Source organism: Bombina bombina, chromosome 1 (genome assembly GCF_027579735.1).
Source record: "Bombina bombina isolate aBomBom1 chromosome 1, aBomBom1.pri, whole genome shotgun sequence".
Lineage (NCBI taxonomy): Eukaryota > Metazoa > Chordata > Amphibia > Anura > Bombinatoridae > Bombina > Bombina bombina.
The window spans coordinates 1,343,654,816-1,343,677,953 of NC_069499.1; the positions used below are offsets into that span (position 1 = coordinate 1,343,654,816).

At 41.7% G+C, this 23,138-nt stretch overlaps 1 protein-coding gene across 1 annotated transcript in view; it reads left to right on the forward strand.

Annotated features, from left to right (window-relative positions):
* The window catches only part of DOK4 (docking protein 4), a 141,408-nt gene that overhangs the window by 53,086 nt on the left and 65,184 nt on the right, over window positions 1-23,138 (forward strand). Inside the window, exons 3-5 of the mRNA XM_053702775.1 lie at window positions 5,666-5,780; window positions 8,723-8,842; window positions 21,485-21,674. Coding sequence (XP_053558750.1) covers window positions 5,666-5,780; window positions 8,723-8,842; window positions 21,485-21,674 — 425 coding nt within the window. The remainder of the gene's footprint in view (window positions 1-5,665; window positions 5,781-8,722; window positions 8,843-21,484; window positions 21,675-23,138) is intronic.

Consider the following 23,138-nt stretch of genomic DNA (forward strand, 5'->3'; position numbering starts at 1 on the left):
CCTGAAACTTTGTGTTTTTTTTTTCCTGTGGACCATGGCACAATAAAGGTCTTTTTATATCAAATTGACAAGGCTGGAGCACCCTTTCTTTTGGTTTTATTGATGTGGATGAGGTGACTGCTTCCTGGCTCCTGTGCCTAATTGTTTGGTTGCTGTTCCCTACCCTTTTTTTGCTCAACTCCTAATACGAGCACAACCCAATGAGCGCAAAAAGCTTACTTCAAGTGCAGTTAACGCTCGTGCGGGAGCATTAAATAGCACTCCACTTGTAATCTGGCCCCATGTCAGGATTCTACATTGCATGGAATACACTCCAGCCAATTTTTAGAGTTTAAAGAAAGAAACAGAGAAAATAAATAGTGAAAATGCATTGTAAAGTTTTTTATTTTATTAAACATAACTAAACGTTTTATAGAGCATTCAATTTTAAAGTGATGGTAAATTTCAGACTTTAAGAATGTTGCAATGAAAAATATATTAGTGTACAAGTAAAACCGCATTATTATTATTTTAAAAAAAAGTGTATTTATATTTTATAATACAAGATTTATAATCCTACTTGGTATATTTTGTTCCCCTGCCCTCTTTCATTTCCTTTTTTGGCTGGGCTGTGACATAAATAGCATTCCGACCCACTCTCTACAAAGGCTTCCTAAGGGCTTCAAAATGCTAGACTTCAAGAGAGTCATATGACACACACACTGATTGGATTTTCATTGGAATTGTCATAAAAAAAAGAGTTCATTCCAGTTTAATCTCCCCCTAATGTACTGACTTTGATGGTTGTTAAAATTAACATTTAAGTATAAAGTAGCGCATCCACTCTATTTTGTGCATATAAAAAATAAATGCAGTTTGTCTGTGGCCCAAGGCCTCCAAAACATTTTTGGTATTATGCATTTAACCCACAGAACACCTGTTGGATAGCCCTTAGAGTGCGCTTCTCTGTGTGTAATCGTCTCACTGACGAGGCCCAATAAAGGCCAAAACGATTTTCTCTGGTTGCCGTGTTCCTTGTTCAGAGAGGAATTGCCTGGTATTCCGGTGCTGGATGGACCTTACTAGGTGGATCAGACTGATATACTACAGGAATGTTCTCTGTGAAAAGCATTATTGGGCTAAAAAGAAGCTGCACCCAGGTGGTAAATCGCCATAGAACAAGCTAAGAAGTTATTGAGCTGGTTGTTCGTTCCTGAGAGTGCGCTTCTCTCTGTGTGTGAAATAAATACAGTTTGTCTGTGGACCAAGGCCTCCAAAAATGTTGGTATTATGCATGCAACCTGTAGAACACCTGTAAGCCCTTATTTAGAGAAATATAATCCACCATATTTGTTCTTATGGTCCATGACAGTGAATTCTACGCAGCAGTCAACTTTCTCTTGTAAGGTGTATCCAGTCCACGGGTTCATCCATTACTTGTGGGATATTCTCCTTCCCAACAGGAAGTTGCAAGAGGACACCCACAGCAAAGCTGTCTATATAGCTCCTCCTCTAACTGCCACTCCCGTCATTCTCTTGCAACTCTCGACAAGATAGGAAGTATCAAGAGATATGTGGGGACTTAGTGTAGTTTTTACCTTCAATCAAGAGTTTGTTATTTTTAAACGGTACCGGCATCGTACTGTTTTACTCACAGGCAGAAATTAGAAGAAGAATCTGCCTGGAGGTTGATGATCTTAGCGGTTTGTAACTAAGGTCCATTGCTATTCTCACGCATAACTGAAGAGTATGGGAAAGACTTCAGTTGGGGGAACGGTTTGCAGATCACCTGCTTTGAGGTATGTTCAGTATATTTATTTCTAGAGAGATGATAAGATCTAGAAAATGCTGACAGAGCCTTGTATAATTGAGGTAAGCCTGATGCAGTGATTTAACAACAACTGGGATCATGCTTACAAATAAGGGTAATATTCATGTTAAAACTCATATTTCTTAGTGACAAAACGTTTACATGTTATATAGAAAGAACGTTTTTTTCTCTGAGGGTGATAAATCGTTTTTTGGGGCCTAGTATCCACATGGCTAGTCAGATACCCCTAGGAGTATTTTCTTTAGGCCCTCTGACATCGAGTGCATGGTGGGAGGGGCCTATTTTCGCGCTCTAGATGCGCAGTTCTTATTCAGACTGAGACATCCAGCTTCCCTAAAGGAGTCCTCTGGCATCTGAGGACCACTATAGAGGGCTTATTTCTTCCCTAAATCGTATTGGAGGGCAGGTAGGAGCCACAGCAGAGCTGTGGCAAGGTGTTTAACTGTTTATTAACGTTTTTTAACGTTTTTCAAATCCGGTTTGGGGCCTAAAGGGTTAATCATCCATTTGCAAGTGGGTGCAATGCTGCTTTAGTCCCTTATACACACTGTAAAAATTTAAAAGAGTTTACTACTTTTTAACACTGTTTTGCAGTTTATGTGATAGTGTTTTTCTCTTAAAGGCACAGTACCGTTTTTGTTTAATTACTGTTTCACATTTATTAAAGTGTTTTCCAAGCTTGCTGGTCTCATTACTAGTATGTTAAACATGTCTGACATAGAGGAAACTCCTTGTTCAATATGTTTAGAAGCCATTGTGGAACCCCCTCTTAGAATGTGTACCAAATGTACTGAAATTTCTATAAATTATAAAGACCATATTATGGCATTTAAAGATTTATCACCAGAGGTTTCTCAGACTGACAAAAGGGAGGTTATGCCATCTAGCTCTCCCCACGTGTCAGAACCTATAACTCCCGCTCAAGTGACGCCAAGTACATCTAGCGCGTCCAATGCGTTTCCTTACAAGACATGGCGGCAATTATGAATGCTACCCTCACAGAGGTATTGTCCAAACTGCCAGGGTTACAAGGAAAGCGAGACAGCTCTGGGGCTAGAACAAATACAGAGCTTTCTGACGCTTTAGTAGCTATGTCCGATATACCCTCACAATGCTCCGAAGCCGCGGCAAGGGAGTTGCTATCTGAGGGTGAGATTTCAGATTCAGGGAAGACGTTACTTCAGTCCGATTCTGAAATGACAGCCTTTAAATTTAAATTTAAGCTTGAACACCTCCGCTTATTGCTCAGGGAGGTTTTAGCGACTCTGGATGACTGTGACCCCATAGTAGTTCCAGAGAAATTGTGTAAAATGGACAAATACTTTGCAGTGCCTGTTTACACTGATGTCTTTCCAGTCCCTAAGAGGTTCTCGGAAATTATTACTAAGGAATGGGATAGACCAGGTGTTCCATTCTCTCCCCCTCCTGCTTTTAAAAAGATGTTTCCCATAGATGCCGCCATACCGGACTCGTGGCAGACAGTTCCTAAGGTGGAGGGTGCTGTTTCTACCCTAGCTAAGCATACAACTATCCCCGTCGAGGACAGTTGTGCTTTCTTGGATCCTATGGATAAAAAATTGGAGGGTCTCCTTAAGAAATTTTTTATCCATCAAGGTTTTATTCTCCAGCCTCTTGCATGCATTGCCCCCAGTTACTGCTGCAGCTGCTTTTTGGTTCGAGTTTCTTGAGGAGGCTCTACAGGTTCATCAGATTTCAGTCGGACAATATCACGACTGTAGCCTATATCAACCATCAGGGGGGAACAAGAAGCCCCCTGGCAATGTTGGAGATTTCAAAGATAATTCTATGGGCAGAGGTTCACTCTTGCCATCTCTCAGCTATCCATATCCCAGGAGTAGAGAACTGGGAGGCGGATTTTCTAAGTCGGCAGACTTTTCATCCGGGGGAGTGGGAGCTCCATCCGGAGGTATTTGCCCAGCTGATTCAACTATGGGGCAAACCAGAACTGGATCTGATGGCGTCTCGTCAGAACGACAAGCTTCCTTGTTATGGGTCCAGGTCAAGGGATCCCCAGGCAGCGCTGATAGATGCTCTAGCAGTGCTCTGGTCCTTCAGCCTGGCTTATGTGTTCCCACCATTTCCTCTCCTCCCTCGTCTGATTGCCAAGATCAAGCAGGAGAGAGCTTCCGTGATTTTGATAGCACTTGCGTGGCCACGCAGGACTTGGTATGCAGATCTGGTGGACATGTCATCCTTTCCACCATGGACTCTGCCACTGAGGCAGGACCTTCTACTCCAAGGTCCATTCAAACATCCAAATCTAATTTCTCTGCGGCTGACTGCTTGGAGATTGAACGCTTGCTTTTATCAAAACGTGGTTTCTCCGAGCCGGTCATTGATACCTTAATTCAGGCTCGAAAGCCTGTCACCAGGAAAATCTATCATAAGATATGGTGTAAATATCTTCATTGGTGTGAATCCAAGGGTTACTCATGGAGTAAAGTCAGGATTCTTAGGATATTATCCTTTCTCCAAGAAGGATTGGAGAAGGGATTGTCAGCTAGTTCCTTAAAGGGACAGATTTCTGCTCTGTCTACTCTTCTGCACAAGCGTCTGGCAGATGTTCCAGACGTTCAGGCGTTTTGTCAGGCTTTAGTTAGAATCAAGCCTGTGTTTAAGCCTGTTTCTCCGCCATGGAGTTTAAATTTAGTTCTTAAGGTTCTTCAAGGGGTTCCGTTTGAACCTCTGCATTCCATAGTTATCAAGCTTTTATCTTGGAAAGTTCTGTTTTTGGTAGCTATCTCTTCGGCTCGAAGAGTTTCAGAGTTATCTGCCTTACAGTGTGATTCCCCTTATCTGATCTTCCATGCAGATAAGGTAGTTTTGCGTACCAAACCTGGGTTTCTTCATAAGGTGGTATCTAATAAGAATATCAATCAGGAGATTGTTGTTCCGTCACTGTGTCCTAATCCTTCTTCAAAGAAGGAACGTCTATTACACAATCTTGACGTGGTTCGTGCTTTAAAGTTTTATTTACAAGCTACTAAGGATTTTCGTCAAACATCTGCATTGTTTGTTGTCTACTCTGGACAGAGGAGAGGCCAAAAGGCTTCGGCATCTTCTCTTTCTTTTTGGCTGAGAAGCATAATCCGTTTAGCTTATGAGACTGCTGGCCAGCAGCCTCCTGAAAGAATTACAGCTCATTCCACTAGAGCGGTAGCTTCCACATGGGCTTTTAAAAATAAGGCCTCTGTTGAACAGATTTGTAAGGCGGTGACTTGGTCTTCGCTTCATACTTTTTCTAAATTCTACAAATTTGATACTTTTGCTTCCTCGGAGGCTATTTTTGAGAGAAAGGTCTTGCAGGCAGTGGTGCCGTCCGTTTAAGTTCCTGCCTTGTCCCTCCCTTCATCCATGTTCTAAAGCTTTGGTATTGGTATCCCACAAGTAATGGATGAACCCGTGGACTGGATACACCTTACAAGAGAAAACAAAATTTATGCTTACCTGATAAATTTCTTTCTCTTGTGGTTTATCCAGTCCACGGCCCGCCCTGTCACTTTAAGGCAGGTGTTTTTTAATTTTTAAACTACAGTCACCACTGCACCCTATAGTTTCTCCTTTCTTCTTGCTTGTCTTCGGTCGAATGACTGGGGGTGGCAGTTAGGGGAGGAGCTATATAGACAGCTCTGCTGTGGGTGTCCTCTTGCAACTTCCTGTTGGGAAGGAGAATATCCCACAAGTAATGGATGAACCCGTGGACTGGATACACCACAAGAGAGAGAAATTTATCAGGTAAGCATAAATTTTGTTTTTAAACATCTGAATCAGCAATATGGTAGTTTTATTGGGCACACTGTCTGATTGTCGTCTTCCTGTTGTTTTTATTTCCAGGTGACTGAGATCAGTAATGTCAAGTGCATCATGCGACTCCCTAAAGAGACAAAAAGGCAGGCTGTGGCTATCATTTTCTGTGATGACCTTGCCCGGACATTCACATGTGACTCAGGTGAGCTGCAAAATACATATTCTGCTACTGGTAAAGAAATTAATTATATTAACAATGTGTTTAAACAGATCCAAATTATGAATTTTGAAAAGATCTTTTTCAGGAGTTTCTTATGTCTTTTTTTTGTTTATTTTGACATTAAAATAAAAGCATTGAATTTTCTGGTGCAATAATTGATTATGGGACCAATATCAACTTAAACATCAATTCTCATGGCATTCCTGTGGTACCTAAAAGGGCACCTTTTCTGATTTTCATTTTTGATGGAACCACCTCTGAATACTGACTCGGTAGATTAGATTATAAATCTTTTTAGAGCATCATGCTTTTCTTCAGTTTGATGTGATACCTTATTCATCACCATTCAGTTTAGCATTGCCCTGGTTTGAAATGGATAATCATGCCATAGAATGGATTTCTGAATTTATAACCTTGTCCTGTATTTATTTAGTCCTTCTACACAGGCCAAAGATGAGAAATGTCTATTTCTTCAGCTTATTTGGATTTTGTGGGTTTCTTCAGTAAGGAGGGAGTAAATGTTTTACTCGCAAATACTTCTTACAAATGCCCAATGGGCATATTTACCTTCTGCCAAATTTGAGAACTAGACAACAACCTGGAAAAAAAAGCCTTTTGCTGGGATCTTGTTAAGAACTTTTTTTTATCTGCATTATTTAATGGTGATCTGTTTTGATAACGTTCTTATTTACTGAACACCAGCTGCATGTATGTCAAGTCCTCTCTCAGTTGCCTTATACTCTCTAAAGAGATCAATAGGAAGTGGAGGTGAGCGCCAAATAGGCTGAGGATGGGGGAAGGGAGCGCCAAGTAGGCTAAGAGATAATAAGCTGGTAAATACGTAGCTAAAAGTGGTGAATAAAATAGTATGAGATTTAATCTACAAATAAATTAAATAATAATACAATGATAATTAATCATGGATCCATGTTACAATGAAATAATAAAATACAATACAATATATGTTAAAAGCAGTAATGTTAAAAACAGAATATTTGAAAAACGATAAGGCCGATGGTAAAAGGAAGGCCTTAATAGGCCGGTTCTCTATTGTATAGTTGGCTCCTTGGCTTAGTCCAGTCTATGTTAAATGCTCCTGGTAAGTGGTTAGTTGTATCCAAAAAAAAAGAAGAGAAGAAATATGTGACTAGGTATACAAATATGGTCAGTGTCCAAAAAATGATCAAAAAATAGATGAGATGAAAAAATATAAAAATTCAAAAATATATATGTAAAAATATAAAAGTTAAAAAATGGTGAAAAAATGTGTTCACTCGGTGTGATATAACGATGATAAAAAATGAAATGAAATTCCTCCAGAGAGTGTGTTACAATAAAAATAGAAATAGTGTCAGATGTAAATCCAAAGTGATGTAAGTGAATTCAGTGCAAGTAGATCAGTGGTTCAGTGTTGATACGATGTAAAAAGGTTTTTACTAAAAAAACTGAAAAAAACCTGGAAAAAAAAAAAGTCTTGATAAAGGCCAGAGGTACATGGCCGAAACGCGTCGACAGAACTGAGTAAGCATAATACTGATATTTCTATTGAACAGATTGCTTATATTACAGTATTGTTTGTTTCTTTTTTTTTTTCTTTTTTTTCAGGTTCTTCTTTTTTTTTCAGGTTTTTTTCAGTTTTTTTAGTAAAAACCTTTTTACATCGTATCAACACTGAACCACTGATCTACTTGCACTGAATTCACTTACATCACTTTGGATTTACATCTGACACTATTTCTATTTTTATTGTAACACACTCTCTGGAGGAATTTCATTTTTTATCATCGTTATATCACACCGAGTGAACACATTTTTTCACCATTTTTTAACTTTTATATTTTTACATATATATTTTTGAATTTTTATATTTTTTCATCTCATCTATTTTTTGATCATTTTTTGGACACTGACCATATTTGTATACCTAGTCACATATTTCTTCTCTTCTTTTTTTTTGGATACAACTAACCACTTACCAGGAGCATTTAACATAGACTGGACTAAGCCAAGGAGCCAACTATACAATAGACAACTGGCCTATTAAGGCCATCCTTTTACCATCGGCCTTATCGTTTTTCAAATATTCTGTTTTTAACATTACTGCTTTTAACATATATTGTATTTTATTATTTCATTGTAACATGGATCCATGATTAATTATCATTGTATTATTATTTAATTTATTTGTAGATTAAATCTCATACTATTTTATTCACCACTTTTAGCTACGTATTTACCAGCTTATTATCTCTTAGCCTACTTGGCGCTCCCTTCCCCCATCCTCAGCCTATTTGGCGCTCACCTCCACTTCCTATTGATCTCATTTATACATTGGGTACGCTAGGGTGCCCATTGAGGAGAGCTGAAGGTTTTCCCCTTTTCCCCTTCCCCCTTTCCCTATCTGTTATTAGCGCAGGTTATACATCTCTTCTTTCTTTATACTCTCTAAAGCAAACACCATTAAAATCTATGTAGATTTTTTTTACATAAATCATTTGATAAGTTTTTCTAAATAATTGTGGTCAACCCCTATACACTTTTCCAAGGATTCCAAATGTCAACCGCACGCATTCAGGTGGAGCTAGCTGAACTCATTAGGTGAGCCAATAACAAAAGGCATATATGGGAAGTCACCAATCAGCAGCAAGCTCCCAGCAGTGTATTGCTGCTCCTGAACCTACCTATGTATGCTTTTCAACAAAGGATATCAAAAGAACAAAGCTAGTTAAACGATGTAAATGGGAAGTTGTTTAAAATCAAATGTTCTATGTAAATCACAAAACCTTAATTTGACTTTACTGTCCAGTTAGGGGCGCAGTTCTTTTTAGTTTGATCAGTGGATTGTTATCAGTACTTTTATCCATACTTTGTGGATTTTTAAACACATTTAGCCCATACTGTACTTATCTTGTCTTCTTTTATAGAGCTGGAGGCAGACGAGTGGTATAAGGTTCTCTCTGTAGAGTGTCCAGGCACACGAGTAACTGACTATAATCTGGGGGAACCTGATTTGCTGACAGCAGGAGTGCAAAGTGAACAGACAGGTGATTGTACAATCTGGGGCAGTATGGTACAGTGATATACATATGATTTATAGTATGGACAGTGTGGTTTAGTATATAAAATGGGAGAGAAAAAAGCTTATATTCACAAAATATAATAAAAGTATCTTCTCTTTTGAGATGCATTTTTCACACAAAAGAAGAGGTGATTGAAGAAATTTAAATGGCGGTGTACAGTAGTGAGAAAGTGTAGCAGTGTTACAGGTATCATGTACTATAGTGACCTCTGTAGTAATATATACTGGTGACAGAATACAGTAGTGAGAAAGTGTTACAGGTATCATGTACTATAGTGACCTCTGTAGTAATGTATACTGGTGACAAAATACAGTAGTGAGAAAGTGTAGCAGTGTTACAGGTATCATGTACTATAGTGACCTCTGTAGTAATGTATACTGGTGACAAAATACAGTAGTGAGAAAGTGTAGCAGTGTTACAGGTATCATGTACTATAGTGACCTCTGTAGTAATATAAGTGTAGCAGTGTTACAGGTATCATGTACTATAGTGACCTCTGTAGTAATATAAGTGTAGCAGTGTTACAGGTATCATGTACTATAGTGACCTCTGTAGTAATGTATACTGGTGACAGAATACAGTAGTGAGAAAGTGTAGCAGTGTTACAGGTATCATGTACTATAGTGACCTCTGTAGTAATGTATACTGGTGACAAAATACAGTAGTGAGAAAGTGTAGCAGTGTTACAGGTATCATGTACTATAGTGACCTCTGTAGTAATATATACTGGTGACAGAATACAGTAGTGAGAAAGTGTAGCAGTGTTACAGGTATCATGTACTATAGTGACCTCTGTAGTAATGTATACTGGTGACAGAATACAGTAGTGAGAAAGTGTAGCAGTGTTACAGGTATCATGTACTATAGTGACCTCTGTAGTAATGTATACTGGTGACAGAATACAGTAGTGAGAAAGTGTAGCAGTGTTACAGGTATCATGTACTATAGTGACCTCTGTAGTAATATATACTGGTGACAAAATACAGTAGTGAGAAAGTGTAGCAGTGTTACAGGTATCATGTACTATAGTGACCTCTGTAGTAATGTATACTGGTGACAAAATACAGTAGTGAGAAAGTGTAGCAGTGTTACAGGTATCATGTACTATAGTGACCTCTGTAGTAATATATACTGGTGACAGAATACAGTAGTGAGAAAGTGTAGCAGTGTTACAGGTATCATGTACTATAGTGACCTCTGTAGTAATGTATACTGGTGACAGAATACAGTAGTGAGAAAGTGTAGCAGTGTTACAGGTATCATGTAATATAGTGACCTCTGTAGTAATATATACTGGTGACAAAATACAGTAGTGAGAAAGTGTAGCAGTGTTACAGGTATCATGTAATATAGTGACCTCTGTAGTAATATATACTGGTGACAAAATACAGTAGTGAGAAAGTGTAGCAGTGTTACAGGTATCATGTACTATAGTGACCTCTGTAGTAATATATACTGGTGACAGAATACAGTAGTGAGAAAGTGTAGCAGTGTTACAGGTATCATGTACTATAGTGACCTCTGTAGTAATGTATACTGGTGACAAAATACAGTAGTGAGAAAGTGTAGCAGTGTTACAGGTATCATGTACTATAGTGACCTCTGTAGTAATGTATACTGGTGACAAAATACAGTAGTGAGAAAGTGTAGCAGTGTTACAGGTATCATGTACTATAGTGACCTCTGTAGTAATGTATACTGGTGACAAAATACAGTAGTGAGAAAGTGTAGCAGTGTTACAGGTATCATGTACTATAGTGACCTCTGTAGTAATATATACTGGTGACAGAATACAGTAGTGAGAAAGTGTAGCAGTGTTACAGGTATCATGTACTATAGTGACCTCTGTAGTAATGTATACTGGTGACAAAATACAGTAGTGAGAAAGTGTAGCAGTGTTACAGGTATCATGTACTATAGTGACCTCTGTAGTAATGTATACTGGTGACAAAATACAGTAGTGAGAAAGTGTAGCAGTGTTACAGGTATCATGTACTATAGTGACCTCTGTAGTAATGTATACTGGTGACAAAATACAGTAGTGAGAAAGTGTAGCAGTGTTACAGGTATCATGTACTATAGTGACCTCTGTAGTAATATATACTGGTGACAGAATACAGTAGTGAGAAAGTGTAGCAGTGTTACAGGTATCATGTACTATAGTGACCTCTGTAGTAATGTATACTGGTGACAGAATACAGTAGTGAGAAAGTGTAGCAGTGTTACAGGTATCATGTACTATAGTGACCTCTGTAGTAATATATACTGGTGACAAAATACAGTAGTGAGAAAGTGTAGCAGTGTTACAGGTATCATGTACTATAGTGACCTCTGTAGTAATATATACTGGTGACAAAATACAGTAGTGAGAAAGTGTAGCAGTGTTACAGGTATCATGTACTATAGTGACCTCTGTAGTAATGTATACTGGTGACAAAATACAGTAGTGAGAAAGTGTAGCAGTGTTACAGGTATCATGTACTATAGTGACCTCTGTAGTAATGTATACTGGTGACAAAATACAGTAGTGAGAAAGTGTAGCAGTGTTACAGGTATCATGTACTATAGTGACCTCTGTAGTAATGTATACTGGTGACAAAATACAGTAGTGAGAAAGTGTAGCAGTGTTACAGGTATCATGTACTATAGTGACCTCTGTAGTAATGTGTTACAGAAGCATTAGTTATTTTGTTGTGAAGAGCTTATTTCCCAGCAGCAATGCCTGAACCAGCCAAGCCAGCGCCTAAGAAGGGCTCCAAGAAAACCGTAACAAGTATCATTTCATAAAGAGTTAACTTTTTTTCAGCTTTTAGAAACTATTGTCTAATCACCTCTGGAGCCAGACTGCTAATTGATAAGATGAACTTGTAAACTTGTTATCTTAAGTACTGTAATCCTATTGTGGCCTGTCAAAGGACATTGCTCTCTATCTAACTGTGTGATGGGGGATTTTGTGCTTTCCCCCCCCCCCCCCCACTGGGAGTGCCCTGTGTGCATGTAACCTTAATAAAAAGCAGGCTGGGCATCCCAGTCCTGAGTTCTTGTTTGACCCTCAATCGCAGCGTTGACTCGTTTTTGTGGGCAGAAGGGTATCCTAGCTGTACTGCAGCTAAGGGAGATTATTCTATATTTGCGAGACTCATATAGAATACTATGGAAAGCAGCTTCTCCCCTCTTTAGCAATAGGGATCCAGGCTACTAAGCGGTCCATCTCTCAGCGAGACTAAGGGTAACCGTAACATTTGGCGGCAGCGGCGGGATTTTCCTGGATTTCCTAGGAGAGGTACAGAACGGATGGAGAAAAATTGAAGCGTACAACCCTAAAGGATTTACTTGAAAGCAGAGGGGGGTACGCCAGCAACCGGCCGAGGAGAGAGCTGATCGCAGAATTGACCGAACTGGATCAGAGCTTCACAATGGCGGAAACACCGACCACGATTAGTGACGAAAAAACCAGGATTGTTCGGGAAAGGCTCTCATTATACGGGCCGAACCCCTCCATGGAATTGGTACAGCAGTTGATGGCGGAGGCGGACGAGGATATACGAGAGACTCGAGCCCACGAACTCAACCTAGCGAACGCACACCGCAATGCTGAAGCCCCGCAGGTAATCATCCCTGTCGAAAATGCTGGGAGGCCCAAGATACCCTATGCGGCATTTCGACCCTTCCTAGAGAGCGAGACAGGGATTGATGAATATTTGGCGGACTTCGAAAGGCAATGTGCCCTGCACCAGATTCCCAACAGAGAGTGGCCCACGATATTGTCTGGGAAACTATCCGGGCGAGCCCTGGAAGCCTTTCGTACTCTGGGTGCTGAGGAAGTGACACAGTATGAGCTAGTTAAGGAGACACTGTTGCGACGGTACGCTGTAACTCCGGACACGTATCGCCGACAGTTTCGGGGCATGAAAAAGAAGCCTAACGATACCCATATGGAATGGGCGCACCGAATGCGGAGAGCGGCAAATCACTGGCTGAGCGGAAGTAAAGCGGTGACTGGTGAGGAAATTTTACAATTGTTTCTCTTAGAACATTTTTATAATGGCATGGAACAGCAAGGGAAGGAATGGCTGCGAGACAGGCGGCCTTCTACCTTAGAAGAAGCAGCCAAATTGGCCGATGAACATTATGACTCCCGTCTTCACGAACCCATGAACTACCGAGCTCCAGCACGGGTCGAACCCAGAGAGGTTTACTGTGCACCCCCTCGTGCTGAATTCCGAGCCCCGGTGCCCACAGGGCCCGTCCGACACTCAGGACCACACAATAACAGCTCTGAGCGTCCCAGACCGACTTGCCACCGATGCAAGCAACCAGGGCATTTCATGGCTAGCTGCCCCCTTAATACGCACCAGACACCCAGGAATTACAATTACCCCTCTGGGTCCTATCGTCCGGCCCGGGCCCTCTGTGTTAACCAAGAGGCCCCTATGGAGGGATATGTGGGGCCGCTTCACGAGGTGGACCCTGTATATGCTGCCTCAGATAACCGCCAGCACCATCGGCAGAAGGTATGGCTCGAGGGGCGATCTACAGAGGGATTGAGAGACACAGGGGCTACTATCACGCTGGTACAGAGTCATTTGGTGCCAGAGCACAAGCGATCCGGACAGACTGTGGCCGTTAGAGTGGCGGGGGGGGATGTGTACAAAATTCCAACAGCTCAAGTGCATCTTGATTGGGGAGCGGGAAAGGGGGCTGTGAACGTGGGCATAATGGATAATTTACCTGCCGAAGTACTACTGGGCAACGATTTGGGCCCCATGACTTCTGCCTATGCTCCAGTATGCAACAACGAGGCGGACCCAGTGACTACACGGGCCCAAGCCCGGATGGAGCGAGAGCTCTCACCAGTGCGGGAGACACAGGTAAGACCTACCCCGACCTTGCCTGACATGTTAGGCCCCATACCCTGGGACACCCCAGATGCTTTCGAGACAGAGTCTAAGACTGACCCGACTTTACAAAAGTACCGGGAACGAGCAGAGACCGGAGGGGGCGGGGCAGATAACGAAACATTCTTATGGGAAAAAGGGAAAATATACCGCTGGACAGAGAAAAGGGGACAGCGTAGGCGACAGCTGGTAGTGCCCCACAAATACCGTCAAGAAATCCTCAAGATAGGCCACGACATCCCCTTAGCAGGCCACCTAGCCGTAACCCGTACCCTACACCGCATTACTCACACGTTCTTTTGGCCAGGGGTGCACGCTGACGTTAGAACTTACTGTAACACCTGCGATGTGTGTCAACGAGTAGGAAGGCGAGGCGATCACCCTAAAGCCCATCTAGTAAATATGCCCATTGTAGAGGAACCCTTCAGCCGGGTTGCTATTGACCTAGTGGGACCACTGGCTACCCCTAGTCCCTCCGGTAAGCGCTACATTCTTACCGTAGTGGACTACGCTACCAGGTACCCAGAGGCTGTCGCCCTATCCAACATACAAGCGGATACGGTAGCGAATGCACTAGTACAGGTGTTCTCCCGGGTAGGATTTCCAAAAGAAATCCTATCCGACCGAGGCACCCAATTTACGGCTGAATTGACCCAACAACTCTGGCAGGTTTGCAAAATTAAGTCCCTCCTGAGCTCCCCATACCACCCCCAGACGAACGGGCTGTGTGAGAGGTTCAATGGGACCCTCAAGCAAATGCTCAAGACGTTCACTCAGGAATACCGAGACTGGGAACGCTTCCTGCCGCACCTCCTATTTGCTTATCGGGAGGTGCCCCAGGAAACGACAGGGTTCTCTCCCTTCGAGTTGCTCTACGGAAGAAAGGTACGGGGACCCCTAAACCTGATCCGGGAGCACTGGGAGGGAGAGATGGAGGCTGACGGTGTCCCCATTGTGCCATACGTGCTGGAACTCAGGGACCGAATGGAGCAATTAGCCAAATCCGTGCGGGCTAATCTCCAGTTGGCCCAGAGAAGACAGAAAGTATGGTACGATCGGGGGGCCCGAAAGAGAATCTTCACCATAGGACAAAAGGTGTTAGTACTTAAGCCGGTGAAGACAGACAAATTGCAGGCGTCCTGGCAGGGTCCCTACCAGATCGTAGAGAAAAGGGGAGACACCACTTATGTGATAGCTAGCTGCCATGACAACAATCTTAGAAAGACATTCCATGTAAACATGCTCAAGGAATATTTTGAGCGACCAGAGAACGTGACGGCCGTATGTTGTTCCCCTCAGGAAGACCCCGACAGTCTACCCATTCCAGACCTCTTAGAAAAGAGTCTCCCCACAGGTATAGTGGCTCAGGTTCAGATAGGAGACCGACTTAGCCCCACTGAAAGGGAGCAGCTCAGCCAACTCCTCCAGTCCAAACACCTCACCTTCTCCCCGAAGCCAGGGTACACTACTTTAACCACCCACCAGGTAGATACTCCGGGACAAGCTCCCTTGCGCCAGGCTCCGTACCGAATCCCCGAAGCAGTTAGGACAGGAATGAAGAAGGAGATCGATGAGATGCTCCAGCTCAGGGTAATTGAGCCCTCCGATAGTCCCTGGGCCTCCCCAGTTGTCTTGGTGCCCAAGAAAGATGGGACCACCCGGTTCTGCGTAGACTATCGGAGGCTCAATGAAAAAACCGTGACGGACGCTTACCCTATGCCCAGGGTAGACGAGCTACTCGATCGTATAGCCAGGGGAAATTACCTGACCACTATTGACCTCTGCAAAGGTTACTGGCAGATTCCCCTGGCCCCGGAGGCTATCCCCAAGTCGGCATTCGTCACCCCATTCGGCTTATATCAGTTTAGGGTAATGCCGTTTGGGATGAAGAATGCCCCAGCTACATTCCAGCGCTTGGTGGATAGGCTCCTGGATGGCTTCCAGAGTTTTGCTTGCGCCTACCTGGACGACATAGCGATCCACAGTGAGTCCTGGGAGGACCATTTAGCTCATGTAGGAATGGTTCTGGATCAGATCCGGGCTGCTGGCCTGACTCTGAAGCCAGAAAAATGCCACTTTGGGATGGCCGAGGTACAGTACCTGGGTCACCGGGTGGGGTGTGGAAAGCAGCGACCAGAGCCGGCCAAAATAGAAGCTGTTGCCAATTGGCCCACCCCCATCACTAAGACTCAGGTCCTAGCCTTCCTGGGCACGGCAGGGTACTATAGACGGTTCGTACCAGACTACAGCACACTTGCCAAACCCCTGACTGACTTGACCAAGAAGAACTTACCTCGACAGGTCCTGTGGTCTCCCCACTGTGAAACGGCTTTCCAGGCTCTCAAAAATGCTCTAATTAACGCTCCTGTCTTGGCGGCCCCAGCCCTTAACAAACGTTTTATCGTCCATACAGATGCTTCCATGTTCGGGCTGGGAGCCGTCCTCAGCCAAGTAGGCGAAGATGGAGGGGAGCATCCAGTTGCCTACATCAGCCGGAAGCTCCTGCCCCGCGAAGTCAGCTATGCAGCGGTCGAAAAGGAGTGTTTGGCTTTGGTGTGGGCATTAAAGAAATTGACTCCCTATTTATATGGTCAGGAGTTCACCCTGGTCACCGACCATAACCCGTTGGTGTGGCTGAACCGGGTCTCTGGAGATAACGGCAGGCTATTACGTTGGAGCTTATCGTTGCAACCCTTCAATTTCACCATTACTTACAGACCTGGGAAACAGAATGGCAACGCCGACGGGTTGTCCAGACAAACCGACCTCAGCCCCGCATAACCAGCGGTCTGGACAGCCTTAGTCTGCCCCGAAAAGGGGTCAGACCGTGTCTGCCAGAGTGTTCCACAGAAAGGGAGCACTGTTACAGAAGCATTAGTTATTTTGTTGTGAAGAGCTTATTTCCCAGCAGCAATGCCTGAACCAGCCAAGCCAGCGCCTAAGAAGGGCTCCAAGAAAACCGTAACAAGTATCATTTCATAAAGAGTTAACTTTTTTTCAGCTTTTAGAAACTATTGTCTAATCACCTCTGGAGCCAGACTGCTAATTGATAAGATGAACTTGTAAACTTGTTATCTTAAGTACTGTAATCCTATTGTGGCCTGTCAAAGGACATTGCTCTCTATCTAACTGTGTGATGGGGGATTTTGTGCTTTCCCCCCCCCCCCCCACTGGGAGTGCCCTGTGTGCATGTAACCTTAATAAAAAGCAGGCTGGGCATCCCAGTCCTGAGTTCTTGTTTGACCCTCAATCGCAGCGTTGACTCGTTTTTGTGGGCAGAAGGGTATCCTAGCTGTACTGCAGCTAAGGGAGATTATTCTATATTTGCGAGACTCATATAGAATACTATGGAAAGCAGCTTCTCCCCTCTTTAGCAATAGGGATCCAGGCTACTAAGCGGTCCATCTCTCAGCGAGACTAAGGGTAACCGTAACATAATGTATACTGGTGACAGAATACAGTAGTGAGAAAGTGTAGCAGTGTTACAGGTATCATGTACTATAGTGACCTCTGTAGTAATGTATACTGGTGACAAAATACAGTAGTGAGAAAGTGTAGCAGTGTTACAGGTATCATGTACTATAGTGACCTCTGTAGTAATATATACTGGTGACAGAATACAGTAGTGAGAAAGTGTAGCAGTGTTACAGGTATCATGTACTATAGTGACCTCTGTAGTAATGTATACTGGTAACAGAATACAGTAGTGAGAAAGTGTAGCAGTGTTACAGGTATCATGTACTATAGTGACCTCTGTAGTAATGTATACTGGTAACAGAATACAGTAGTGAGAAAGTGTAGCAGTGTTACAGGTATCATGTACTATAGTGACCTCTGTAGTAATGTATACTGGTGACAAAATACAGTAGTGAGAAAGTGTAGCAGTGTTACAGGTATCATGTACTATAGTGACCTCTGTAGTAATAGAAGTGTAGCAGTGTTACAGGTATCATGTACTATAGTGACCTCTGTAGTAATAGAAGTGTAGCAGTGTTACAGGTATCATGTACTATAGTGACCTCTGTAGTAATAGAAGTGTAGCAGTGTTACAGGTATCATGTACTATAGTGACCTCTGTAGTAATAGAAGTGTAGCAGTGTTACAGGTATCATGTACTATAGTGACCTCTGTAGTAATAGAAGTGTAGCAGTGTTACAGGTATCATGTACTATAGTGACCTCTGTAGTAATGTATACTGGTGACAGAATACAGTAGTGAGAAAGTGTTACAGGTATCATGTACTATAGTGACCTCTGTAGTAATATATACTGGTAACAGAATACAGTAGTGAGAAAGTGTAGCAGTGTTACAGGTATCATGTACTATAGTGACCTCTGTAGTAATGTATACTGGTAACAGAATACAGTAGTGAGAAAGTGTAGCAGTGTTACAGGTATCATGTACTATAGTGACCTCTGTAGTAATGTATACTGGTAACAGAATACAGTAGTGAGAAAGTGTAGCAGTGTTACAGGTATCATGTACTATAGTGACCTCTGTAGTAATGTATACTGGTGACAAAATACAGTAGTGAGAAAGTGTAGCAGTGTTACAGGTATCATGTACTATAGTGACCTCTGTAGTAATATATACTGGTGACAGAATACAGTAGTGAGAAAGTGTAGCAGTGTTACAGGTATCATGTACTATAGTGACCTCTGTAGTAATGTATACTGGTAACAGAATACAGTAGTGAGAAAGTGTAGCAGTGTTACAGGTATCATGTACTATAGTGACCTCTGTAGTAATGTATACTGGTAACAGAATACAGTAGTGAGAAAGTGTAGCAGTGTTACAGGTATCATGTACTATAGTGACCTCTGTAGTAATGTATACTGGTGACAAAATACAGTAGTGAGAAAGTGTAGCAGTGTTACAGGTATCATGTACTATAGTGACCTCTGTAGTAATATATACTGGTGACAAAATACAGTAGTGAGAAAGTGTAGCAGTGTTACAGGTATCATGTACTATAGTGACCTCTGTAGTAATATAAGTGTTACAGGTATTATGTACTATAGTGACTTCTGTAGTAATATATACTGGTGACAAAATACAGTAGTGAGAAAGTGTAGCAGTGTTACAGGTATCATGTAATATAGTGACCTCTGTAGTAATATATACTGGTGACAAAATACAGTAGTGAGAAAGTGTAGCAGTGTTACAGGTATCTCAAGTCAAGAATACTTTATTAGCATGACATTATTACATGTGTTGCCAAAGTAATATGTTACAATAAAACAGATCAATAACAATTTATAAAGTAGGAGTATAGTGGGTAAATATGATAGTTCATATAATCTGATTGGGGGTTCTGGTCATGTGACAGTCTGCTACATATCTTGCTACTATCCTTGTAGCTTTGTTGTTTTCTCCTAAGAGTACACATAGTCTTTCTTGTTCCGACATCTGTGGGAAGTCTGTTATTTCTTTCATTATTTTTGGGAAGTATTTATCCCTTAAGAGTTTGTATCTTGTACAGTACAAGAGGAAGTGCGCTTCAGTCTCTATGTCCCCACTGTCACACTGTGCACATTGTCTGGCTGCCCTGGGTCTCCATTTTGTCTGATATCTGCCAGTCTCTATTTCCAGCTGGTGGTCAGATATTCTGTATTTAGTCAGTATCTGTCTGTGCTTTGGGTTGGTGACAGATGTGAGTTACTCAGCTAGTTTGCACTCTCTTTGTAGAGACCTGTAACACTCCAGCTTGTTCTGTTGCCCTATCTGTTCCTCCCAGTGCCCAGTGTACCCTTCAGAGCTGTTTGTAAGGTGTTTGTGACACTCTCTCATGGGCTGTGCTTTTGCTGATGTGGCTTTGCAGGTCTGATGTATATTCTCTAAATGCTTTTGATGCTGGGTCACAGAGTGCTTGGTGGTAAAGTGTACTTGTGTCACTATTTGTGAGGTGACACCAGAATTTGTACACCCGTTTTTGCATTGGTAGCAACAATGGGAATCTTCCCAGCTCTGCTCTGCACCCATTGTTAGGGGCGCTTGTGTACCCGCAATGCATATTTACAGAATTGGAGATGTGCAATTTCTGTGAGAGTTTTGTCCCATTCTCGGTAGTTCTGGGTCAGTGTTGGGCCCCAGACCTCACAGCCATACAGCAGGATTGGTACAATGGTGCTTTCAAATACCTTAAGTAACAGTTCTGTAGGAGGGTTTAGACTGGCTACTACCTTCTTTATTGCATGGAAGGCTCTAAGGGCTTTTTCTTGCAGTGTTTTGATGGCCAGTTTAAAGCTTCCTGATCATGTACTATAGTGACCTCTGTAGTAATGTATACTGGTGGCAAAATACAGTAGTGAGAAAGTGTAGCAGTGTTACAGGTATCCTGTAATATAGTGACCTCTGTAGTAATGTATACTGGTGACAGAATACAGTAGTGAGAAAGTGTTACAGGTATCATGTACTATAGTGACCTCTAGTAATGTATACTGGTGACAGAATACAGTAGTGAGAAAGTGTTACAGGTATCATGTACTATAGTGACCTCTGTAGTAATATATACTGGTGACAAAATACAGTAGTGAGAAAGTGTAGCAGTGTTACAGGTATCATGTACTATAGTTACCTCTGTAGTAATGTATACTGGTGACAAAATACAGTAGTGAAAAAGTGTAGCAGTGTTACAGGTATCATGTACTATAGTGACCTCTGTAGTAATGTATACTGGTGACAATATACAGTAGTCAGAAAGTGTAGCAGTGTTACAGGTTTCATGTACTATAGTGACCTCTGTAGTAATATAGGTGTAGCGGTGTTACAGGTATCATTTACTATAGTGACCTCTGTAGTAATGTATGCTGGTGACAAAATACAGTAGTGAGAACGTGTAGCAGTGTTACAGGTATCATGTACTATAGTGACCTCTGTAGTAATGTATACTGGTGACAAAATACAGTAGTGAGAAAGTGTAGCAGTGTTACAGGTATCATGTACTATAGTGACCTCTGTAGTAATATATACTGGTGACAAAATACAGTAGTGAGAAAGTGTAGCAGTGTTACAGGTATCATGTACTATAGTGACCTGTAGTAATATATACTGGTGACAGAATACAGTAGTGAGAAAGTGTAGCAGTGTTACAGGTATCGTGTACTATAGTGACCTCTGTAGTAATGTATACTGGTAGAGGTCAGTGTGGTATACAGTGTAGGAGGATGTAAGTAGAGAATGTGTCCTTCTGCAACCATACATTTGATTTATTTATATATATATATATATATATATATATATATATATATATATATATATATATATATATATATATATAGTGTAGTTTGATACAGTATAGATGTACTGTAGGTCTCTAGGTGTTGCAAGGGATAATGTAGTACATAATAGAATATATGTTCAGTAGTTGCATCAAGGAACTGTATAATTGTGTAGTAGCTAATATCGTAGCTTATAGTGACGAGCAGTGTTATAGACTGTGGATGTGGGAATTATAGTAGCAAGGAGAGCTATAATGCATGAAATTGTAAAACAGGAGCTAGGAGTGTAAAGTAGAGACGATGGTATGGAACTGGGAGTGTAGAGAGTGTGTAACAGTTTGTGTAGTATTAAGTTGTGAGACACAGTAAAGAATGAACCTGAAGTTGCAAAGTGTAATATAGAGGTTTTTGGTTAAAGCATTTAATATTTTTGCTAAGGGAATGAGGAATGTGTTTCTCTCACGTTTAGTACAATATTTACCCCACAGAACGATTTGGAGTGTTTTTGTTACCTACATCTAATTTGGACATCTACGGAGAATGCAAGATGCAGATTACCCAGGAAAATCTCTACCTCTGGGACCCACATAATCCTCGTAACAAGCTGCTGTCATGGCCACTCTGTGCACTACGCAGATATGGAAGTGACTCCACAAGGTTTACTTTTGAAGCAGAAAGGTAAGAAGCCGCCATTTTGCGACCAGATGATTGGATAATGTTGACTGCCACGAAATGGCCACAGATTTCATAAGAGCCTGAATATAGCAAGCAAGTAGGGGTTCTAAAAAATAAGTTATAGCACTCCCTGATGTGCCTGTAAATTGGGTGATATTGCATAAGAGGAACACTAGAGAAAAAGACCAATACATTACCAAATGTATATGTGAGTAGTATATACCATTAAATGTAATTCATTAGTAGTAACTAATATTAATTAACATTAGCATAAATGCAAGTATAATTTAATTGTCTCCTGGCCAATCCCTCCATTAGTGATCAGCCCTCCGTACTCAAATGTTTGGGAATCCTTGATATAGAACATTAATATTGTTATCAGGGAGTGCTTATGACAAGGGATTGAATAAGGTGGCAGTGCTAAACAAAAGGATGCGTGTTATGTTATGAATAGGATGAGCACTAGTATCATGAGTGTTTGTGTGTGTGTAAAATATTGTACAGCATCTTTAAAATAAGTGTTGTGTGAACAGAGATTATCTGAGCAGAGAGTACAATGCATGAATGAGGACAAAGTGCTATAGATTAGTATTGAGCTCACTATGCAGGGCTAAAAATCAGAGGAAGATAACACTGGTGTGTTTATAAATAAGGTGAGGTGAACTATAGTGAGTAAGGGATGCTGTGTAACAGGAATAGTGGAGACAATTAAGGGCAGGAATTAACTGAGCTGGAGGTACTAAAGACAGGAATATGGCACTTATAGTTCTACATAACAGAATAAGGGTAAACAAAACAAACATTCTGTTGAAAAGTTATATGGCGAGTGGTAAGTGGTGTAAAACTGGATTAGGGTTACTAGGGAGGGATACAAAGCAAGATAGGGACTGCTATAGATCAGGAATATGATTAGCAGAGGATGCAGGAACTGTGTGAACATGAGATTTGATCCAAAGTACACATTTTATTTTAAATAGAATAACTAAAGGGACATTAAAGGAATAGGAAAGTCAAAATTAAACTTGCATTATTTAGATAAAGCATGTAGTTTTAAAACACTTTTCTCTTGTAAGATGTATCGAGTCCACGGATTCATCCTTTACTTGTGGGATATTCTCCTTTCCAACAGGAAGTGGCAAAGAGAGCACACAGCAGAGCTGTCCATATAGCTCCCCCTCTAGCTCCACCCCCCAGTCATTCTCTTTGCCGGCTCTAAGCAATCGGAAGGGTAAAGTGAATGTGGTGTTAGAAATGTAGTTTTTATTTTCTACAAGCAAAAGTTTTTTATTTTAAATGGTGCCGGTGTGTACTATTTACTCTCTAGCAGAAAGGAGATGAAGATTTCTGCAGGGAGGAAGATGATTTTAGCATGTTGTAACTAAAATCCACTGCTGTTCCCACAAAGGACTGAGGAGTACAAGAAAACTTCAGTTGGGGGGAACGGTTTGCAGGTTAGGCTGCAAAAAG